We start from the raw sequence: 26,271 nt of genomic DNA, 5'->3' as shown, positions 1-26,271 counted from the left end.
TTCCCGATATAAAATTTTTTGAACCTTATGATTTTACAATCTTCATAGAGTATTTGTTTTTTTTCGATTTATTTAATAGATATAGAAGTAAAATAGTTAAGATCTCATCATATTTTGAACCAGATTCATCAAAGCTAAAAGACTGGAATTTAGGATTGGTATGGTATCTCGTTCTTTCGCTTACCTCAACTTGAGCGATGATCACCAATTCAAATCCCTCATCAGGACCTTAATTTCAACAACTCCGGCTATTAATGGCTTGATTCCTACCCCATTATCTTAAATAATCAACTAACCGATTACGACTCTTTTCAATCAACTAACAGATTACGACTCTTTTCAATATGCAATTAGTTTGAGCCTGGGCATGCAATTTTTAAACCAATAAACTTACAACAAATTAATCAGGTCGCAGACTGTATTAGATGCCATACTCCATTATAAATTCATATCAAAAATTTATCGACACAACAAAATAAATTCACTCATTGCTAACTCAGTAAGGCAAATCTCCCGTGCATTCTTGAACCCACGCTCAACATAGATAAAAAAACGCCCTGACGACTAAACTATAGTCTCATTTGTATCAGGCAAACTCTTGGTCTGGGATTTTACTTCCATAGACCCCATTGCCCCTTCTAACAATATACACGGCTCTCTTCTCAGGGCTGAGTCATTAAAATTCCATAAATATTCTTATCTGATGGGTGATAACCACTTCATTTCCATCATAGCTACATCATTACTCATTTGGGAAAGCCGAAATCCATAATGAATAAAACACATATCCTTTTTATAAAATAAAACAAAACATTGCTATCACAATAATTCGTTCCAATTATTTAATGTTTAAAAATTCTTGTCCTGAATTATTCAATTAGCATTCTCCCTTTTATGTATATGTTTTTTTAAAAAATTTAATATAATATTTGTTTTTTTCATAAAATATGTGTTATTTTAATGTAAATTTTTAATATATATTTTTTTTAAATAGAAAATGATTTCTTATAATTGGATTTAAAAAAAATGATACCCAATATTTTTTATTTAATTTATTTAAAACGAGTAATACACGACAAGTTTAATTATAATTTTTAAACTTTCAACTTGGCTAATATTACATAGTAAATAATAAACTGTCGAAATTCTTATATTTTTATTAGATAATAATGGTTTAAACAGAAATAGTCAAAAAATTGAAAAAATTTATTTGGATGCAATATAATGGTGATGAATAAATATTATATTACCTAAATTTAGTATTTTACAATAACATTATAATATTAAATTTAAAATTCGTTTTATGCATTGATATTTTGTTTTGTTTTATTGCCTCTAACTAAAGCGACCAAAACATCCTGAAATTTTGAAGATGAATTAATCAGTTTTAACGCACGTTCTGAAATGGATCTAGGCAAAATAAGAAGTGTGTATCAAAAATATGGAACTTGGAAAAAGCTATAAGAGTAACTTCTTATTACTCGTTTCAAGGGAAAATTTCATGATGTTTTGGTCGCTTTAGTTAGAGGCAATAAAACAAAAGACAAAAATATATCATTATATTCAATATCAAAATAATATAATTTAAAATCATTTTTTATTTAAAAAAAACGTATAAAAAAATTAGGAGAATGCTAAGTAATTCGGGCCAAGAATCTTTAGACATTAAATAATTGGACAGAATTATTGTGGATAGCAATGTTTTGTTTTAGTTTATAAAAAGGAGAGATAAGTGTTTTTTCCTTATTGATTTCGAAACCTTTTTGAAAAGATTCAAAGAAGCTTGCCCAAATGAGCAGGATAATGTAGCTACGATAGGGACGAAGTAGCAAGTATTGTTAAATGGCTAATTTTTAGTCAATTTTTAAAAACGGTTAACTCAGAATTTTACATAAATATTATCTAATCCACGAGATTTCGCTAATAGATGTCTAGACTTTTGTGCCGTCTATGAACAAAATCCTCAGGTTTGCGTAATATTTTTATGGGTAAAATATTGAGTTAAAAATCGGCATTATCACCCATTAGTTAAGATTTTTTTGGCATTTTAAAGACTCAGCCCTGAGAAGAGGGTCATGTATAATATTAGAAGAATCATATACGAGTAAAATCTCAGACCAAGGGTTTGCCTGATAATGAATCTCATAAGACGCAGTCTTAGGCATTATGCATGAATTTTGCCAAACTTTTGAAAGCAAATTCTAAAACTTGGGTCAATAATAATGCTAAACAAGTATTAAATATAGTTTAATACTTTAATCCCTTTGGTAAATAGTATAAATCAAAATCAAAAAATATCTAATAATTGATATCAAGATTTAAGATAGACCGAAAAATATTGAAGCACTAAAGCAATTATAATAAAAAAAATACTATCATTAATATAAAAAATCAATTTTTCATCGTATTTTAAAATATGAAACTCCTAATGTCCTATCTCATTTAAAATTATTTAAAGTGACTAATTTTAGCCAGCAGATGATAACTTAACTAATATTAATAAATCAGGGCCACGCCAAAAGTAATATTTTTTTGAAAAATTTAGTGGGCTATAGAAAATAAATTTCATTCATGTCGGGTCTGATATGTAGATCACTAATTTAGCTATATTTGTATTAATTTGGCAATAGCTATATAGAATTTATATTACCATTTTTCTTGAAAAAACCCTGAGCTTAAATGCATTATGTTTGTATGGGAGTGACATTTTATTTAGTCAAAATTAGTGTTGTTAAAAACTTTGATTTATCTGATATTTAAAAATCGGTAGAATCAAAATTTTAGCTAAACAAATATTACCTAAGCTTCTATGATTCGTTTTAATTCTATAATAATCAAATTCAATTTTATTTACTTGGACCTAAGAATACATCTCGGAATTTTTCCTATAAATTTATTCAGAATCATTAAATATAATTTGTTTTTTTTTAAAAATAAATTATATATTTTACCGTATATTGTTTTTATACCAAATTAAAATTTAGAACGTTATCAAATTTATGACTGCGGTTATCAAAGCTTTTACACATAATATAGGGAATTAGGAGTGCTATTGAAATATTTTTGATCTGGGTATGCTTACTAACACTTCTTTCCCCCTCCATAGAAACGAGGATTTTTTTTAAAAAATTTGATATTTCTATTTTCTAAACTTTATTTTTAATTTAACTAAATAATTGTCCATGCTAAAATTTAGGAGATCTTGCAAAAAAATTTGATTTTACTTAAAACTAAGATGTAAGGTTATTTGACTCTTTCATTTAATGTTACTTTATGCGATTTTAAAAATCAATAAATTATACCCTTTCATTTTATGAAAAGTTATTATTAGATTTCATAGAAAATGGTGCCTTGATTATTTGAATACGATTTTCTACATGCTTTGATTATGAATTAATTGCCATAACTTATGATATCATCTGCCCAAACAGAAAAAACATTATCAAATAATAACCTTAGTATGCCCCCTTTGTCGATTTTATCCCAAGTTCACAAAAATGATTTACATTTTCCATTTTCAGGTGCGCCCATGACTTATTTAACCGATACCATGCATAATCTAAACTATTCATTTTACCCTTTCAACAATTTTGAACGACTAAAGAATCCATTATCAATTGACAACTCATATCCAGCATCTTATCCAAATAATATTCGATACGATTCTATGAATTGTCATCTTCCAAATAACAATGAATTCCCGATGATAAAAAAATTATTAGAGTGCGATCCTTTGAAAAAACCAACCAATAAAGGGAAAAAGAGACAATTGCATAATGATGCTATACTTCTGAAAAAAAAATGCAAGGAAACAATTTCTCTTACCTCTAAACACGACTCTCTTCTCATTAACCGTAAACTAAAATCTCCTCCTTATCAACCCCCATTTTTAGATGCTAATTTAAGGGCAAAAGAATTTATCCACACTAACTCGTACCTGAGCCAATTTAACAACTATTCCAAAAATCCAGCACCTTCGCATAATTTTATGATAAATTCTTTGTTTACTAACAACATTTACCCAGTTAAACATGAATCCCAAGATGTAAACTCTAAACACCACTTCGTTAACAATATAAAATATTTTTATCCAGAAACGATGAGCAATTTTAAACATGAATTAATCACAGAAACTTGTAATCAAAATCTTGATCTTCCACATCTTAGCTACCAGAATTCAGCCTACACCCAATCATATATGATGTCAAAAGAAAACACGAATAATGTATGGGATCTGCCTGGAATTGATACCAATAATCATACTTCTGTGGCGATTCGAAATTACGCATCCCCGAATTATGATTATTTTAATGGTTATAATGACTCGGTAATTATATCCCCTTATTATAATTATTACAACAAAGTCACGCATCCCATCATAAATAACGATTATAAAAATTCTCACCTTGATTATCATCTACCGACTTTGCAAATATCTCACAAAAATTTTAACAATGATTATCCAGCTTATTTTGATAATTACTCACCCGGCCAATGCCATTTTAATAACAACGCAAGGGATATTAAACATCAAATTACTTCGGCATACACTAATTCACGTAGCATAAATCATGGCACCTCACTTGGATATCCCTATCCCTATTCGTCAAATTGCAACACGAGACAAATCCAAACTATTTACCCTGTTACGAAACCTCAACCGCAAGAAATTATATATCCTAAGCTTATTCCGGTCAATCATTCGAACTCTCAGGTCATCGAAAATGTGCCATATACTTATAATAAATCTTGTACTGTTAGTCCAAAAAGTATGGATAAATCCTATTCTTTGTCCACATCATTTCAAAAAGACAAGTTATTTGACACCAGTTTAATACGGGCTAGTCAAACCTTTCCTCAGATTTCACATGGAGATTCTTTAACAACCATGAATGAACTAAGTAATATTTTTAAGTATATTATTATTCTGATATAGTTTAATATTTATCTACCGTGCGTGTAATTAATTTCTCATGATTTAAAAATTAATATCTTTAAAAAAATACATTTAAAATACCCATAATAAGATTTATTACTCACCTACCTCACATTGTAAGCCAGGATCAATCCGATCCATTCACCGAAAGTATATTTGACCGGTCAATTATAATCAAATACTCTGAAATGCTATTTTTAATATTTTTAATTATATCATAATTATTACTATTTTAATGAACCTGTTTATCAAATAAATCACCTAAAATTTTTATATAAAAGGTTTATTTAAAGAAATTGCCCTATTTATAACTTGCCCAAAAACAGTTGACTAGACCTTTCCTAGATAAATTTTTTGAAAATATAGAAGTGAAGGTGCGGATATTATACATTAATCTTCCCATTTATTTATTGTTTCAGATGGGGGGGGGGATATTCGTAATGAAAGTATTATAAATTTTATGGTAATAATACCGGTCTTCGCATTTTATAGGTTTTTAAATATCCAGGAAAATTACCATATGGCAGAATTATATTTCCAGCAATTTAAAAATATAATTGAAGAATTAAATCTTACAAAAATATATCCTTTAGTTGCGGATAATGCGGCTAATATGAAAACTGCTTTCAGAATTTTAAAATCTAAATCATCTTTTACCCATATATTCAATTTTATGGATGTGCCACACACATACATTATGATTATTTTTCATAATCTTGAAAGAATAAAGTTATTTAATTCACATAAAAAATGAACATATACCAAGTTCTATTTTTCCGCTACAGAAATTAACATGCCATATCGTCTACTTTACGTACCATTAGTTCAACAAGGTAGGTCAATAAAATGTATGCAACAAATAAAAATTATAACTGACGAAAAACAATTTTGGATAAAAAATTTAAAGTTTTTAAAAATATCTAAACCGCTAGCTATGTCATTTTTTTGAGAATTCAAGGGGAAGGTGCATTTTGTCCAAAGTAAAAAATAAAATGTTATCTTTAGAACATATTATTCAAGTGCCAAGATCAATAATTTCTCCATCCAAAAAAAATAAATATAAATGTTTGAAATGCTGTATACTTATTAGATACCAAATATCAAGGATCACATCTCACGAATGATGAATTCAACTAAGCTTGTGATATATGACAAAAGAAATAGAAATTATTAAGTGATATATTAAATCTTGCTGTAAAAGAGGTAGGGTTGGCAAAATTTGTGATTTTTTTGATTTAAATTGCTATTTAAACCAAATACTAATATTTCATTTAGAGAAGTTACAGATTTAGATTGAAAAATATCATACAACATATTTTTCTTAACCTTAGTATAATATTTCTTTGTAAGCAAAAAGTTAATGCTTCAGGAGATCTCGTCAGGAAATTATTGAATATATATTGATAATCAAAAATATGTAGGATGTGCAAATATCGTTTAGGAAAACTAGTTTTCTTTGAATACTAATATTAAGTATATGAAAAGTTGCAATGCACTATCAAAGTTAGATATAAAAAAATCGATCTTTTAATTTTGACATCTAGATTTTGGCAAAGTTGTTAAATCATACTTTTAAAAATAGCGAGCTACCGCTATCGCTATTTGTCAAAAAAGTAGCATAAAAGATCGATCTTTTTTTAACATCTAGATTTTGGCAAAGTTGTTAAACCCTACTTTTAAAAGTAGCGCGCTACCGCTATCGCTATTTGTCAAAAAAATTAGCGCGCTATTAGCAAAAGTAGTTTTGGCTACTTTTAAGCTACTTTTTTTAAAAAAATTTTAGAAATAAATTTGTTTTATTTTTTGCTTATATTGTAATTGTATAGTATATAATACATAAAAGCATCATTTTTAAATATTTAAATTTAGTTAGTTAATATTATAAAAAAAATCTATGTTAAAAGACTCTAATGGTAATATTCATTTTTTATTTATTTTTTTTGAATTTTAGTAATAAAATCATTTCTATACTATCATCCCCAAGTCTAGAGCGACGATCAGAAAGTATAAGTTTCACCTTAATAAATAATCTCTCAACACTAATTGTACCAGGAAATAAAGTTTTTATCATAATGGTAAATGATGGATTATCAACCAATGACATTGGCTGAACTGTATCAATTATAAAATCGACAATAACTTTATCAGCCAGTTTGCATGTGCAAATTATTAATCAATTTAGCTTGAATTGAATTGGTCTTTTCTCCCCTATGCCAAAATTTTTAAGATGTTTTTCTATCTCTTTAAAACTGTTGGCATGAACATTCTTACAAAATAAAAATACTATTAGAATTTAAAAATGACTATTACTTTTAGGTGTTTTTGAGGTTATAGCTATTAGATTTATTTGAGGATATATTTTTTTTACTGTTTGAACAGTCAAATTTGTAGCCACCTTTTTTTAACATTAATTTGAAAATATTTTTAAATTTTGGAAATGGAAAATTTGTATTGTTATCAAGAACATTTTCTTCCATTCCATTTCATTAATATCATAATTGTCTGACTAACTTACATCGATTTGAATATCCATTTGCGATGACATTTTAAATAATTTACACCAGATGATTTAGTTTATAATACAAAGTGAAAATATAAATTAGAAATTGAAAGTATAAATTTCAAAATTAAATAAAAAAATTATAAAAATTCTGAATATTTAAATTTATTTATTTTATTTTTAAAAAGTAATAAATAATTGTAAAAAAGTAGTGGGCTATTAGCTATAACAACCAAATATGATAGCGAGCTACTTTAACAATGGATTTTGGAAGATATCATGATAATTCTCGTAAAATTTAAAAAAAAAACAAATAGAAAATATTATTTTTTAAATTGCATTTGTATTATTCTAATTATAGATTAATATAATTTAGTATTTTTCTTATAAAAATTATTCAATTCTAAAATAATCTAGTCTTTCCTCATATTAAGTATTTTGATCTTAAATAGAATTTTATTTAAATTATTGATTTAAATCAAATTGAATTTTATTTGCCAACCCTAAAAAGCTGAATCTTTGTTAAATAAAATATGTGAAATGCGGTAGACTCCATAACCATTAATCAGATTTGTATCAAACTTGAGGGACTTTGTCCACCATGGAAATAGCAAATACCTTAATGATCCTTCCAAGTTCAACTTCTTCGGAAAGAAATGTCCGTCTGGGGTTATATTCATATAAATAACTGAAATAGATTGAAAATTTGACCACGGGAAAATTAGTTAGGGTTTATCATAGTTTACGATTAATTAAAAACATAAAAGAAAATGATTATTCAATTGATCCAGAAAAAAACTTTATCACAGAGTGAAAACGAAACAGTATTTCAAGATTGAATCAAATTACCAAATTTAATCATGCATTTATTTATGAATATTTTGCATATTTGTTATTTTACATATCATATACCTAATAAAGCGAATACTGTAATAAAAACATTGAATTTAACCTGTCAAATATCGGGACCGAACCTAAACTTTGACTTGAAAAATTATTTTTATTTGATCTGTCAACCCTGATTAAAAAGAAAACATTTAATATTATATTGCTCTTCTATGAGCACAGATAGAACAGATTATGTTAATAACATGTTGCGATATTAAACTAACTATATTTTGCTCTGACCTATTCTATTTAATCAATTTAAGAAATTGGTTTTAATATATATACAAAATAATTTGCTATTTTTTAAATGACATGAGGTAAACGTCCCGATTGAGGGACACATGATACCTGATAACCTCTTGAAAAACCTATCGCAAATAATTTTAGTTAATTTAAAAATATATATTATATAAAGGAATGAATATAATGTAAGAATCAGCCGATTTAAAATGATATAATCGGCGCCGATTCCATTCATTTCTATTTCAAAGCATTTGACAAATAAAATTGTCAACATATTTCAATTTCTCCAACACATTACTCTACACCTTAAAATACCAAGCTGCACGATACTTGGTATCAATACGATACTCTATCAGTATCTGTCTTGGTTAATACCTGCAATTTTAATCGATATAATGGTAATTCAAATACTTTTTGTCCCATATGAATTTATAAAATAATTCATATACAAATATCTAAACCGTTGAAAGAAAGATGCTTTTAATTTTTTTCCCCTATTTTTCTTTTTAATTTAATTTAATTTATAAAATATTTCCTAAGTTAATTATAAATGATAAATAAATGATAATATTGACAAATTATATTTTTGCTTCTTTTTGATAAATAATTTACAATATTATTTTTTGTTATCAGTTATCGGCAGCGTCTACCACTGCAGGAGTAAGAGGATCAGAAATAAAATTCCAAAGAGGTAGGGGGTAAGACGTAAAATCACATAATTAAAATTCTCGTGGGATATGAAATTTTGGATTATGGAGCCCCCATTTTTCATAGGGGATAATTTAGATATTTATAATGCTAAATATTTACTATTTACATATATCGATGCAACGACATCATTTTTTTTATGATATGCACGTTAAATTATTATAAATGTTGATTTATTTTTTTTAAGGTAAGTTAATCATAGTTATTTAGACCGTTCCGGAAACGCAGAGTTGTTAATCACTACTTTTAAAAGTAGCGCGCTACCTCTATCGATTTTGTCAAAATATTAGCGCGCTACCGCTATCGCTATTTGTCAAAAAAAGTAGCTCGCTATTAGCTAAGCTAATTTTTATAAAAAAAATTTAGAAACAAATTTGTTTTATTTTTTGCTTATAATGTTATTGTATAGTAAATATATAAAAATCAACATTTATAAATATTAAAATATAGTTAGTTTTGATTATAAAAAAATTTATGTAATAAAATATTTTTGGTAATTTGTTGCATTTTATAAGTTTTTACCTAGTGTTATGTGTCCAACTATCTGCCGTGGTACATATATATGATATCTCTGATAACTCTTCTATTAGAGCATCTTACATCACTTTAAAGTTATCTGCTATTTTATTCATTAGTGTCTGGCGACATAAAATTGTTGTAAAGGGGATAAAGTTTTAATCATCATGGTAAATTATGGATTATCAACCAAGGACATTGGCTGAACTGTAAACAATAACTTTATCAGCCAATTTCTGAGAAATATTGGCATTTAAATTATTAATTAATTTGGTTTGAGTTGAATTAGTCTTTTTGGATGTAGAGTCGCCTATACCAAAATTATTTAAATGTTTCTCCATTTTCTTAAAGCTATTGGTATGAACAGTCTTATAAAATAAATACTATTAGAATGTAAAAATAATATTTTTTTTACATTTTAAACAAATAAATTTGAAGCCAGTTTTGGTTTTTATATTTATTTCAAAATTTTTTCAAATCTAGGGAATAGGAAATTTGTATTATAGTTATTAAGAACATTTTCTTCCCTAGTCTTCCATTTCATTAATATCATTGTCTGAATCACTTTCAACGATTTGGATAGCCATAGGCGATTACATTTTAAACTATTAACACGTGATTTAGGTTTATAATACAAATGAAAATATAAATTACAAATTTAAAATATATTTCAATTTCAAAATTAAATAATAAAAATTATAATTAATTATAATATTATATTTAAGTTTTCATGTTTATACTTACTTTCATTATATTTTTTAAAAGTAGCTAAGTAGCTCGCTTAGCTACTTTCACTAAAAGTAGCGCCATAAAAAATTAAATAATTACAAAAAAGGTAGCCGCTATTAGCTATAGCTGCCAAAAAAGATAGCGCGCTAAGTAGCTCGCAACTTTAACAATACTGCGGAAACGGAACATGGGGAAAGTATGTAACGGGAACAGGGATTCTGGCAAATTTCCTGGAACAATTCCAAAAAATAATATGGAAATTTTAATTGATTGCTTTATAAACATAATGTATATTTATAATGGCTCATTCATAAATTTTTATTTTTCTTTCTTTAATATCAGTTTAATTTACATAACAATATTTACTTAATTATTGCATAGTTGCGTACCAGTGTTGTTAAAATAGCGCGCTACTTTTTTCAGTAGCGGTAGCTATAGCGCGCTACTTTTTAAAAAAAATAGCGATAGCGGTAGCTCGCTACTAATTTAGAAACTTTCAATTTTACATAATAAATACATCTAAAAATTATTAAAATATATTTTTTATAAAATCTAAAATTATAATCCTTTTATTTAATTTAATTTTGAAATTTATATTTAAAAATATACATTATTGTTATATATTAGATAAAAACAGTTGTTAAATAGCAATCTGTATTTAATTTATATTTTGCGCATTCATTAAATTATATATTTTTGAAATTCCGTTATTGGTATGTCCTAGCTTTTATCTTATTTTATATTTCATTTTACATTTTATATTAAGCAATATAAATCTTGTTATGTGTGAGATTTTTGAAGATATTGAAATTTCTTTGGAAAATGAGCGAAATATAGATGATCCTTTCCCAAAATTCAAGAAATATTTTAACCTTGAAGAAAATATTAATACTGGATATCGGTTTCGGTGCAAGATGTGCCGCAAAATTATCTCTTCAAATCATACGAGCAGCTTTAATTTGAAAAAACATCAAAATGTAATATATTAAACAAATTTAATATCAATGTGTAGGCTAATCTTTAATTTTTAAAATAAATTAAAATCAAAAACCAATCATTTTTTTTATATATTCATAAATTTTATCTAAATTTTTTAAAACATTTTAAAATAGTTATTTCAATCATTTTTATGTACTTATCTCCTACATAATTTTTATTCTAAGTATTTTATAATTTTAGACTGTGCACACTTCAAATTATAAAGAGATTGAAAAATATCTCAAAAGTTTTGGGGTAATGGAAGAAGATAAACCCACTTCCAAATCAAATTTAATACAAACAAAATTAACCAATTTGGATTCATCAACACCTGGTGTATCACAAAAATTGGCTGACAAAGTCATTATGAACTTTATAATAGATACAGTTCAACCATTATCCTTGGTGGATAATGATTCTTTTATAAAGATGATAAACACTTTTTCTCCACAGACCAAGATATTTTGCCGGCAGACATTGATGGCAAGAATTTTGGAGAGCTTTAAGGAAATGAAAGAATCTTTGATATTAAATCTATCATGGACTCACAATAGAAGGTAAAAATGTTTATTTTCTGATTTATAATATGTCATATTTTTAGAGCTTATTTAGGAGTAACTGCACATTGGATTGATCCTAAAAATCTTAAACGAAAATCTGTAGCGTTAGCTAAAGAATATAATTGACTGTCAAACTTATGACATTCTAGCCAATATTATTGCAGAAATCCATAGGTCTTACAAAATTCAAAACAAGGTTTGTAAGATGATTACGGATAATGGGTCTAATTTCCTGAAGGCCTTCAGGTTTTAAATTTATTATAATTTTTTTATAATATGATATAAATAATATAGAGTATTTGGGGAAGATAATAATAATAACAATACTAGTAATAATCCTGACAAAAATATTGAAGATGGAGAACAAGTAGAGGATGTTGAAATGGAGTTTGAGATAATTGATGTTCATGACATCCTCGGTTTTAAATTATTTTATATTTAATTTTTCACCAATATAAAATAAATTTATAATATTTAGGATCTTCAATAAAGTCTTCTATGTTACCTACCATCATCGTTGTTCCTGCCACAACCTAAATTTAGTTGCGACAGTGGATGCTGAAGAAGCATTATTAAATGAGGATTATTTTCTAAATGCCAAGCTCTTTGGAATAAACAAAATAAGTCATCAAAGACGTCTGATATTTTCAAAAAAAAATTAGGACGTTATGTATTGACACCAAACACTACAAGATGGAATAGTGTTTACAATGCTATGAAACTTTTATGTTTCTAGATGAGAAAAAAATGTAAATGAATTATATATTGGATCAAATGGGAATACAGTATTTTAATGTGGAGGAGCATACTTTTATTAAAGAATATACTGAAGTATTTTTAATTAACCTCTAGATGCTTTTTTTAAATCTAAAAATACTAATTTAAATTATTAATACTGCGTTGCCCTCAAGTGCTAGTGCTGAACGATTATTTAGTATGGCAAAGCTTATACTTTCTGATTGTCGCTCTAGACTTGGGGATGACAGTACCGAAATGTTATTATTATTAAAGTGCAATAATAAATAAATTATATATATATATATATGTAACAAATTATAGTCATGTTTTTATATCAATATTTTATTTGTGGAAATAAAGTTATGTAAAAAAAAATATTAAAAAAAAAAATCAAAGTAGCGTAAAAAGTAGCTTTAGCTACTTTTTTTTAAAAGTGCGCGCTACTCATTTGAAAACGATAGCGGTAGCGATAGCGCGCTACTTTTTTTATAAAATAGCGGTAGCGATAGCGCGTTACTTTTAAAAGTAGCGTTTAACAACACTGTTGCGTACGCAACTGGTGGGGCTGGCAACAACCCCCTCCCCCTTTCAAACAAAAAAATCAGATGATGATTAAAATATTTTTCAAAAATATTACTGTTTTATTTATGATTATTATATTTTATAAAATCTTTCCTACCTCTTATCACATATATATTTCAATTTACATTTATATATCACATTCACATTAGAAATAAATGCGCTACTAATTTACTCTATGAATTGATATCGATTTCAAATTTTCCTTGTCGTTATATTTAGCTTTAAAATTTTCCACCAAATCATTTAAAAAATTTTTATAGCAAAACTAAAGGAAAATATTTTAAAAAAATGACATCGATTTTATTGAGATTATGCGAATAGCTATTAGAACTAGTATGGTTAGGTAGTTGGTTTATATATTACCACAACCCTGGTTTTTGGTCGAAAAAATAACCCAACCAAATGGGTCGATCTGGTCGAACAAATCCATAGACCCTAGCACCAACCCAAAACCAACTTAATATTATATTGTGAATATTAATTATTTTTTGCAGAGAGGACGAATATTTCAATATTGGCATAGAAACAATTATGCCTAAAAATATTAGATTTCTTTTTTAAAAAAATTGTTCTCTTCTTATAATCTGAAAATATTGTATAATTTTTACTTTAAACTACAACTCAAGTTATGATCGGGAACCCAAATTAAAAGCTAGAGGACGAGTAGTTCAATATTCACATATGAATAATTATCGTATTTAAAAAAAGAATTTTATAAAACGTTCTTATCTTGAGATATAAATATAGTGATCGATAACCATATTTAAAAAATAAAGAACGAGTAATTCAGAAATAATTATCTTCTAGGACCGGGCTAACTTTATTATAGGAATTTGTCGGTTTTAAATAAATTCATATATCACCAAAAAATGCGGGTTATGTTTATTTAATTAATAATTTTCGGGGTCTCACCAAAAGTCTTAAAAATTGGCTTAGACTCAAGCCGACTAGATGAGTTGGCTTTGGCTCAAGTCGGATTGGGAGTTGGATTCGTCCTAATATTTGGCACTAGTTGGTTGGTCCCTTGAGTTTAATTTTGTATAGAAATATATTTATTTGCTATTTAACCCTATTTCGCTAATGGATATTACGATAAAAATTAATTGCTTTATAGCCAAAAATTTCCTTCCCATCAAAATATTTTGCAATTTTTGGTATCCAAAAAATTATAAGAACCTGTATTACTGTAGCGATAAATTGTAGCTGATCCTTGCTCGCAAGTATCGATGGATAGATCCTTCAGTACACTACGATTAAGTAAAACCCCATTACGAACTAGATTGGACAATAATTTACACTATATTTTAATCATCAAACTTAATAAAAATTTGTTAAACTACGTTATCTATTGAGTTTTGATATTTATTTTTATTTATATAAGATTTTAAATTAAATCCGCTATTAATATTTGAGAATAATTATATATTGCAAGTGCACCTAAAAGAAACTAATTTGGATATTTGTCGAATGCGCTACGTAAATCTATTTATGAATGTGTAGGATTCCTATAGGGTTAAGTATTTAACATGTTCCTTGCGAAACTTTTTATTTTTTTTACTTTTATTCCATATCTATAAATAACTATAAATTTTAATAAACTATTTTTTCATTTTTGTAAATCTTTTTAAAGAATTTAATTTTCGAATCGAATGTTGATGAATCAAATCGAAAAATGTTTTATTATTTATTATTCATATGAATACGAATTAAGAAATTACTCGAATCGTATGATACGAATAATACAAATATTCGATCCAATCGAATACCAGATAATGCCTATATTTGATTCATATTTTGGAAGGTATACTTGGTAAGAAAAAAATTTGAGAGTAATTTCGCCTTGTTTTTAAAGTAGTTTAAGATTTTGTTATAAGAAATATATATCTACCAAATTTCAAGATTATTGATTTGATATTTTTTAAAATATTTCGAATTTGTTGAGCTTGGAGTGTATGGGGTAATTCAGGACGAAAATCGAAAAAATATACTTGAGCCAACGATTATTTAGCATAATGAAATTTTAACTTAATGATGGAGGATCCCACTCATATAATTTTTGTGAACATTAATTTTTTCACAATTATTTAGTACTTTAAATCAAAAAGAAAATAGTGTCGGTTTCTTTATATTTTTTTAACAACCTTGTATTAATATCATTAGTTAAAGATCATACTTATAACGTATAATTCTGATTTTTTGTTGCAATTGACAAATAATCGACCTTGATAATTTTCAATGGTGTTTTGATTTATATAACCATAATATCTAAACAATAGGTCATAAATAGCTAAAAATTGCTAATTTTCTTTTATGTTCTATAAAATAGTATTAATAATATATTGTAGTTTCAAGTGATATTTTAATAATATTTATATAATATCTGTATAATATAAAAAGTTAAAAAATGGCGAATATGAAAATTGCCACTTTTATATGGTTCATATTCACTGAAATTAGAATTTAATATATTTATAATTTAAATAGCATTTGTTTTAAAATCTTCAAAATAATGAATATGACAATTGTAACTTTTCTATAGTTCATCCTCTCTAAAATCTCAATTTAACATGTATACAATTATTTTTTTTTACCTATATGTTAAAAATCTATGGTACATCCTAATTTAAATTTAACATGTTTGCAGTTTATATTTTTACCCATTTACTTCAAAAATTAACGATTGTGCAAGTGTCTTTTAAGGTACATTTTCATTTAAATTTTAATTTAAGATGTTTACGGTTTATATTTTTACCCATTTACTTCAAAAAAATTCTGAAAAGTTAAAAAATAAGGATTATAACAATTGCCACTTTTCTATGATTAATCTTCCCTAAAATTTCATTTGGAATTAATTTTTTACCCATTTGCTTCGAAAAAATCAAAACAATTTAAAAATAACGTTTATGACAATTGTCATTTTTCTATGACACATCTTCGCTGAAATCCTATTAACATGTTAATATTATATATTTTTTCTCATTTGCTTCAAAAAAACTTAAAAAATAAAGATTATATGGCAATTGTCACTTTTCTATGGTTCATCTACTGAAATCTCTATTTACCATGTTTACAATTTAATTTTTACCCCGATTATACAGTGATACTTCAGCTCTAAATCAATTTAGTCGACTATGGGTCAACTATGCCGACTCAACTGGATAAACTTTAGTCTATTTCCTCGACTACATTTATTAGTCATAGTCGGAAGAACTCGACATTAAACAATTATCCCGATATTGACCTCGTGATATTAAATTTAGTTTTCGCTTTATTGTCTTCGCGATTTGGGTTTCCCTATAATGACCTCGTTATAAAATTTTAGAAATTATTGATTCGCGATATCGGAAAAGTATTCGCTAATGTAGATTCGCCATAAAAGTTTCTCTATAAAATTCATTCGCGATAAAAGTTTCGCTGAATTGACATGGAACCAGTGATAACCTCTTTTTTTTATTTATTTTTAATTTAATGGTCCGTAAAAATTCCATCAAAACTATCAAAAATCATAAGATTTTGGAAAGATATAGTGTTCTTATATGGATAGGATAACAATGTTTTGCCTAATAATAAATTTATGTTTTTATCAAATTTTTATTTCGTTTTATGCAATGATCGGAGAAATTTTTTTATAGATCCGATCCAAAAAAATTTCTTTAGAGTGTTAAAAAATACGATATTTTCTGAAATTTTATCATTATGAAAATTCTGTAGTTCTCTATATTAATAGTTTTAAGCAAGAAAAATAATTATTGCCGAAATTCAAGTCCATTTGGATTTAAAAAATTATTTTAAATTAAGGAGCTCGAAATCTGTCCCGTCTTTTTTGATGATGTCATTTCAAAATTAGTATCCCTAAACTTTGTAACAATTTTATTAAATTTTATTTATTCTATGATAGTATATAATTATTCACAAATATGAATAACGAATTCGATTCAGAATCTTATATAAATAAAAATGAACAATTCAAAAGATAACGTTGTTTAATAAATTTTTATTAAGTTTGTTGATTAAAATATCGTCTAAAGTATATTTGTCCAATCTAGTTCGTAATAGGGTTACTTAATCATAGTGCACTGAAAGATCTTTCCATCAATACTTGCGAGCAAGGGTCAGCTAGAACTATTCGCTAGAGGGTATATAATACAGGTTCTTGAAATTTTTAGGATAGCGAATATTGCAAAATATTTTGATGGAAAGGCAATATTTGGCTCATTAATTTTTGTAGTAATATCCATTAGCGAATTATGGTTAAATAACAAATAAATACATTTCGGCTCAAAATTAAACTCGAGCCCACTATTGGGCTTAATAACTAGAGCCAAATATTAACGAATCCAATTCCTAATATGACTAGTCAAAGCCAACTCATCTAGTCGGCTTCAGCCTAAGCCAATTTTTACGACTTTAGACCAGACTCCAAAATATTTTAATTAAATAAACATATATTACCCGCATTTTTTTGGTGATATATGAAATAAATATCTGAATACCTAGAAATTCTTTTAACAAAGTTAGCCCGGTCTTAGAAGATAATTATTTCGAATTCGATGCTTAATATTTAATTAATATTGAATTGAACTACTCGTTTTCTGTTTTTAAATTGGTTTATTGATCAAAACTCGAGTTTCTAGTGAAAAATAAAAATTATCAAATATTTGCAGTTTAAGGTGAGAACAATTTTAAAAAAAGTAATCTTAAAGATAATTATTTCTATGCTAATATTGAAATACTCAACCTCTATGCATAAAAATATGATTGAGTAATATGTTCACAATGAAATATTATAAATATTATATTAATAAGTTAGTTTTGGGTTGGTAGTCGGGTCAATGTTAGGGCCTATGAATTTGGTCGACCAGATCGACCCATTTAGTTGGGGTTCTGGTTTATTCTTTCGACCAATAATCATGCTAATTCTACCCAACCAAGCAATTTAACCCCACTAATTAGAACTAAAGGAAATTAAGGCAAATGTATATAGCGAATTTCATAAATGATATATCTGTTCAAAGGCAGAGATCTATGTTTAATATTTGTCTATTTCAACTTGCAAGACAAGCCCATCGTTCCAATATTAATATAAGTTCAGTCGAAGAATTCTATAGAATAAATCACTTTATCTCCTCTTGTATAATTTTATAACTCAAATGAATTAATGGTTCTTGATTGATCATAGCATTTGCAAATCTTAAATATTATTACCACAGATTCCTTTAATTTTGAAAAATTGTAACCTACCATTTTCATCATCTTTTTTAGTAATGCTTTTAATAGATATATCTGGAAATAAATTACAATTCGTGTTGATTGAACGATATTTTAGGATCGAATTGATAATTAAAAAATATTAAAATTTTTTTGAACATGAGTATTTCATTGTTATTTTCAAATCACTTTAACATTAATTAGTATATTTTATTGTCTGAAATATTGTGAGAATATTATTTCCAAAATTTTAATTTTTATAAATTCTTGAGATATATTATTTTAAATAAATTCTGTTTAATTAAATATACTTTGATTTATTTTCTAGAACCTTTGGTTATATTATGTTTTTTTGCAATAAATTTTTACCTTTTAAAGTTAGATGTAATGAATGCTTAATAAATGCTTTTATAACTAGACAAATAAAAAAAGAATTTAAAAACAAGATGACTTGGAAATGGATTATATTGGCATTTATTCTAGAATCATGTATATCTAATAATTCGCTAATTATTACACATGCCTTTTCTTCATTAAAAATTTATTTTATACAATATAAGTTTCAATAGAATACAAAGTTGATGATCGATATAAAGAATAAAGCATTTTAATAAACATTTATAATACGAGGTTGTCACTTGAAAGACAAACCTGAAGAGGTCAAGACAGAGATATTCACAACTGGAAGTTTAAATTTTAGGAGACTCTAAATATCTTTTTTACGCCCCCCCCCCTCTTTTATCAGATTTTATTCAATCATCATATTCATGATTCGATTTCATGAATTCGGAAAATATTCTTGCAATTTTATTTTATTAATAATCGTCATTTTAAATATAAATATCCATTTTGTTATGTGTATGTCTAATAAATAGAATATTATAATCTTTGCAGAACAAACACCGAACAAAGCGTTGCTTCCTAGTGGCAATAATTTAGACTTAACAAAAGATACCTTTGGAAACATAAGTTTGAATAATGGTAGCGAATGGTCAATCGAGCCCACATCTCAGTATCATATTACAGATTCTTGCAAATATCGAAATGATAGATCACCATCGTCTAAATCAACTCATTCTATCCACGAGGATCCATTGTCTCCATTATGCCCCGATTCTCCTAGACATTCTATTTTTACCTTGAAAGTATTTTACATTTTATTTTAATCAGGATCCTTATTTCATTTTATTTTGTTAAAACTCTTATTTTTTTGCCCAGTAATTTAACATCCAAATATTTACTATTGAAAAAATCGATTTTTATAACATTATATATTTATTACTTTGCTAAACTTAATATTTTGGTCGATCAAATATTCATTGATGCTAATTAAATTTTTATAATAGTTATTAGTTTGATAATCTAAATTTAAGACTCGAATATTTTTTTTATTGATGTAATATTAGTGTTCTACTTTGCCAATAATTAAATGAATCAAAAATTTAAGTTCAAATTACCAAATCATAACTTATATAAATTTTTATATGATAAAAGCTTTGAATTATTCTAAAACTTTATAAAATATAAATCAATTGTTCGGGAATATAATCTATCAATCCTTATATTTATTGGCCTGGCGATACTTAACTCACATATGCTTACATTTTTTATCAAAAATCGATATATTCATTGCAACATATCTAAGAGAACTTTTAATCATTGGACCAAATCTTTGGTCTCCAATTATTTCTCATTATATACATTTACTTACTAAATATGTATAAAAAAAATGTTCCAACTGATCAAGTTATAGAGCACAGTTATCATTTATAAAAATATCGATAGAAAACTTGAAAAAATATAATATCGATTTACATCACTCATTGACCAAAATTTAGAAATATATATGTACATATTACATTTGCTTTCTTAAAATTTAAAATTTTACTTGGAATAGAGAAATGGGATAATCTTGTATTTTTGTTATGCCATAAGTAAAACCGAATTATAAACCTGAGTCGACGCCAATATTATATTTGTTATTTCCTCTGGTTCTAATATAATAGTAGCTATGATTAATTATTTTTAAAATTCTGATTACATTATTATACCCCACTCTCATTTTCTGGGTTCCTTACTTTCGAGTAGTTTTTTTTACTCTCACGGAAAAAAGCTTATTGTTATGCTATTCATCGCCTTGAACATATTTAGAACATTCTATCATGATACCAATTTCGGAATTTTTTTTCTAATTTTAACAAACAATCCCAATCCCATCCCCCTTTAAACTAGATAAAAAATAAAATACACGAATTAAGCATTCGGTATAAGTTTCAGAATTAGCCTTTCCAAAATTTTGATTCATTTCAAGCTTAAAGCGTTACGTTTTTTATTTTTCTACAACTCGGTTTCTTTTTGGTTAGCAAAACTGATTGGGAGTGTAACCCAACTATTTAGTTTTTCTATATTTTTTATTTTGGCAATTTTTTTTTCATCTTGCTAATGCATCTTTTTCTTTACACCGCGTCTAACAAACTAATTAAAAAAATATATAGAATTAAGCACTAAACACTGATAAAATCTTTAGAATAAAGGCTTTCAGTATCGCTTTTTAATCGTAGGGCTGGCCAAAATTTTGTTGCAAGTATTTTTTATTATTTTCCTTATATTTGTTAAAGCATTCATAGCCCCTGTTACGTAACTGGATAATAATTCCTTTTTTTGTAACTATGGTAGTATAACTGCTTTGATATTGAATAGCTACACATTTCATGTTAATAAATTTAAATAAGTGAGGCTCTCGACCAGAACCAGTGATCTTCACCACATAGTAGATTGATTCAAAATATAAGTACACATATTTTAGTCTTGTTAATCGTGTTTCAAATCAAAAGTTATCCACTTATAATTTTTTTAACTATTATAAATTTGAATCAAACAATTGAAAAGAAACATCCAAAAGATTAAATACTATTTTTTTTAAAAAGATTTAAGAATATTAATTTATAAGATAAAATCTGAACTCTCCTTAAGTTTATGGGGCCAAACTTATTGACACGATGACAAATGAATTGACAAAATTAAAAGTAGATCAACAGTTATTACATTGTTTTCTATTTAATATAAAATAAATACTCCTTACCTATATCAAAATAGGGTTAACACATGTGCAGCCTTTAATTATAGCGTGATTTTTGTTTTGAAAAGGACCTTATGAAAAAGTATAATGAAATTTTTTTAATAATTTGCAAATTAATTTTATGGAGTCTACTTTCAATTTCTATAACCACAAACTATGCAAACTTTGAAAAATCCATAAACCATTATAGATAGCTTACATATATGGCAAGTTAATATATCTACGTTTTTAAGGGATAGGTTATTTTTTTATATTCCTTATGAACTTGATGAGGGTTGTTTAAACAACTAATATAGCAAAAATATATAATGGATATAAAATATCCTATAACAAATTACAGTATGTCATTGCCGCAATCATTTTTCGCATGGGGACATTTTCGATCATTAATATTTAAAACTATTTCCAATAATAAGATAACCAACGTTATTACCGATGGATAAGTGTTTAGATATGGTTAGACATGTGCGTCGACAACTTTATCTACGACGACGTTTTTTTTAAATGAAGAAATGTAAAAATATTATTTTTCAATCTTTTTATTTTCCCTTTTTCTTCTTGCTTGGTAATGCTCAGTCGTTATTATTATCAATTTTCAAAATTGTTATCATCAGTTAGTCATGAATAATTAGAAATAATAATTGATCAAGTTGGATATAAGAATAAGTGAATAATCAATAATCGGAATAATATATGAATTATATGTAGAATATGGAATAATGTGTTGAATGTGAATCAAATTGGATAAATTGAATAATCGTTGCGTTTTAGTGTTAATTCATTTTTTGCGTTTTAGTGTTAAATAATTTTTATTTATATATTCATGTTTTCAATCCATGAGGTTAAAATATGCAAATAAATATTATGCACATTTCCCTCTCTTTAAAAAAAAGTTTTGAATTTAACACCCTTGTTTTTTAATTTTTAAAATGTTTTAAAATAATAATTCTTCATAAGATTGCTTTTAATAAAAAATAATTTCTTAAGCCTCAAATTTTTAGAAAATGATCTCATATTTAAATATTTTTCTAAAATGAAGACGTTTAGTTTTTACATAACTTCTTTTTTATAATACTTATATTTGTCTTCAAAGTTTTAAGTTTCAAAAATCTTTTATCACATTTAGTATTACTTATAAGAGCTTTTTGAATTTTATAATTTTCTTTAATATTTGTATTATTAACTTTTTAATCACAAATGTTTCTTTAAATTCAATCATATGATTTATATCTTTTAAATCTTTTAATTCATATGTTTCAATCACATTTTGATATAGACTTAAAATTATAGTGTTATAATTTTCATGATATCTAAAATTATTATTATTGTAATTTCTGTTTCTATTACAATTATTATCATTTCTAAAATTATTATTATTGTAATTTCTATTTCTATTACAATTATTATCATTTCAAAAATTATTATTATTGTAATTTCTATTTCTATTACAATTATTATCATATCTTTTAATATAATTTTGTCGTTTTTAAAATACTCATTAGGTTTATAATCATTATAATTACATTTGTTATAATTATGATTTCTATTATTATTATAATAACCTATATCATTAGTATTATAACTTTTTTAGACTTATAATATTTTTCAATTATACCTAAGAATTCATCTTTAGGTAATTCAGTTAATTCCCATATTTGGTCAATATCCATAAGTCAAAAATACGAAAAATATCAATAGGTAGTTCCTTAAGAAATTCAACTGTTAGTTCATTATTAAGTAAATATTTTTTAAGGCTTTTTATGTATTCAAATATGTCCATTATGATTGATTTACGTTTAAGTTATTTTATTAAGTTAATTTACAAGATATGACTTTATCTCAGCATAGAATTTTAATTTATAATAACTTTTCTTCTTACATGGATTTAGAATGTTTTGTAAATCATCATTGGTTTCACTAGTTAGAATTCATAGCCTTGTCCAACTTCTATATTTGATCTTGGTCATAAGTTGCACATCTAAATTTTGTTTAAAAAAAATGGAGTAGAATTATTTTTAAAATCATATCAATATTATCTATCTTGACCAGATGTTTTATTCCCAGGTAAAGAAGACCTGAATTTTTTTTTTTAAATATAGCTTTCCGATCCTCACCCGATATACCATGAAGAAATGTAAAAAATATTATTTTTGAATCTTTTTATTTTCTCTTTTTCTTATCGTTTATATAACATTTTTACAAACTAAAATTAGAATATAATATTAAAAAGGTTAACTTTAAAATAAAAAGTAAAATAAAAATATAATTTTCCGTGATCCGTGATATATAGCGCATATGCCCTCTGACGTTGAATAAACAACAGCTACAACATTTTTACAAACTAAAATTAGAATATAATATTAAAAAGGTTAACTTAAAAATAAAAAGTAAAATAAAAATATAATTTTCCGTGATCCGTGATATATAGCGCATATGCCCTCTGACGTTGAATAAACAACAGCTACGCTAGGTTTTCCATGTTTCCATCTAATTGGAGCATAAGTTAATTGGGGTGTAATGTAAAGTTTAAAAAAAATATGAGGAGCCCTCTACCCGTTTGTGGGCAAGCCGCACGTACTTGTGCGTGCAACATTTCGAAAAATGTTACAGACGTCCATAGGCTTTAAGAAAAAGAGCCTATGCCCAAGAAGTATAAGTTAATTACTTTAAAGGCTGGTTGTGGCTGATTTTAAATTTAGTTTTTTTATAATTAAAGCCGTGAATTCATACTATCAAAAAAAAATTTTAAAGAGCATACCAATTCCATTTCGGTTTGTCCTGAAGTCCTGAAAAGGTTTAGAAAATACTAGTTGAGATTAACGTTATAAATTTTAATCAAGCCCAGATATTTTTCATTTAAAATATTTATCTTAATTCTGAAGAGTTTCTTGATGGAATTTTTGCAGTTGTTTAACTTGTTAAATTGTTTCATATTTAAGTTAATTTCCATTATATCGTTCATAGTTTTATAATACCATAAAGATTTACATTTTGTATATTCTTTCCTATTATAAGTGTAGAGCCATGTAATGGCATCGTGAACTAGATTATGGCCCGAGTTCCTTATGATGTTAGCTAGGAATTGAATACGTCGTTTCTTTAATGTAATATGAATTGGAGTGTGTTTTAATATTTTCCATAAATTATTATTTGATATTACTTTTGGGTAAAAGATGCCATTTATAGTTCGGAGGCAGTTATTTATGAATGATTGTAATCTTCTATTCTCTGTTTTATTAATTTCCCATAAGTCCCCACCAAATAATAATATAGGAATTATAGTAGAGTTGAAAATTCTTAGTCTGGTGTACACAGAAATCTCTTTCGTTTTCCAAATTTTCATATATTTATAAAACGCCCCTCTCGCTTTTTGTATTCTAATTTTCAACTCTTCTTTACAGCATCCTCTATTGTCAAGCATAACTCCTAAATATTTTATTTTATCTACTATCTTAATCACATTTCCTCCAATTGTAAAATTTAAATTTTGGGCTGAATTTGGGAAAGGAAGAATAAAAGTTTTATTAAAGTTTATTTTTAGACCCAATCTCAGACTTAATGTTTCTAATATAGCATATTTTTTGTTTCTTCAACACTTGTAGATATTATGGCGATATCATCAGCATAAGATATTATTCGATTTTCCACACTTATTGTAACATTTAAACCCATATCTATTAGTTTGCAGCTCCCAGGGCTTCTTTTATGATTTTATACATTATGATATTGAACAAGAAAGTTGAAAGTGTGCATCCTTGTTTCACACCTTTTTTTATTCTGAAAGAGGGGGATACTTTATTGTTTATTTTAAAACAAGCGGATAAATTAGAATAGTGATTCTTTAGGATGTAGATAACATTAGATTCAATCCCGCATTCCAAAAGTGTTCTCCACAGGGCATCATGATTTACGCTATCAAATGTTCTACTAAAATCTACGAAAGTGAAGAGAGCTGGAATTTTATATTTCCACCATTTTAAATCATTATTTTCAAAGCAAGAATAGGTTCCAGAATATTTTTATTTGGTCTGTAAGCACAAATATATTTAGGGAGTAGGTTTGGTACATATGACATCATCCTGTTTTTTAGCAGGACCATAAAAATCTTAGATACAGTAGATGTAAGAGCTAGAGCGCGATAGTCATTAAATTTCTTTGGGTCATTTATCTTAGGAAAATTACATAAGAAAGTAATAAACCATTCTACAGAGTTTTCCGGTTTCCCATATTTTATTTAAAAGAAATAGTAAAAAGGAGGAGTAATTTTGATATGTTCAGCTGTTATTTTATCTAGTTCAGGAGCTTTATTATTACGCAATTTTTTAATTACTTTTACAATTTCATCCGTGGAGAAACCCGACGGGGGCGGAACTAAGTGTTCGTTTATATTTGTTGGGCACATAGCTCTTATTAAGTCGAAGACCATCATAAAAAATATTTCAATTTTTTATAAGCATCATAGATTCTATTTTCTTTCATAACCTTATCAATTTCAAAGGCTTTTTTTGCAATGTATCTCCTTCTATCACGCCTCAATAATTTTTGTACATCTTTCCACAATTCTTTATTCAGATTGTTACCTTCTCTAAGCTGACTAATTTTTGCT

The 26,271-nt window shown here is 26.2% G+C and overlaps 1 protein-coding gene across 4 annotated transcripts in view; it reads left to right on the top strand.

The window, feature by feature from the left end:
* LOC135923673 (uncharacterized) overlaps positions 1-26,271 on the top strand; it is a 58,293-nt gene that overhangs the window by 7,682 nt on the left and 24,340 nt on the right. For 3 of the 4 annotated variants that reach the window (XM_065458548.1, XM_065458547.1, XM_065458550.1), the window contains exons 2-3: positions 3,322-4,901; positions 19,481-19,731. In XM_065458548.1, the coding sequence (XP_065314620.1) occupies positions 3,410-4,901; positions 19,481-19,731 (1,743 nt within the window). In that variant the 5' untranslated portion in view covers positions 3,322-3,409. The remainder of the gene's footprint in view (positions 1-3,321; positions 4,902-19,480; positions 19,732-26,271) is intronic. The other variant, XM_065458549.1, reaches the window with a different exon arrangement.

This window comes from Gordionus sp. m RMFG-2023, chromosome 2 (genome assembly GCF_954871325.1).
Source record: "Gordionus sp. m RMFG-2023 chromosome 2, tfGorSpeb1-WG-v2, whole genome shotgun sequence".
Lineage (NCBI taxonomy): Eukaryota > Metazoa > Nematomorpha > Gordioida > Chordodea > Parachordodidae > Gordionus > Gordionus sp. m RMFG-2023.
This window is presented reverse-complemented; position numbering and strand designations above follow the sequence as displayed.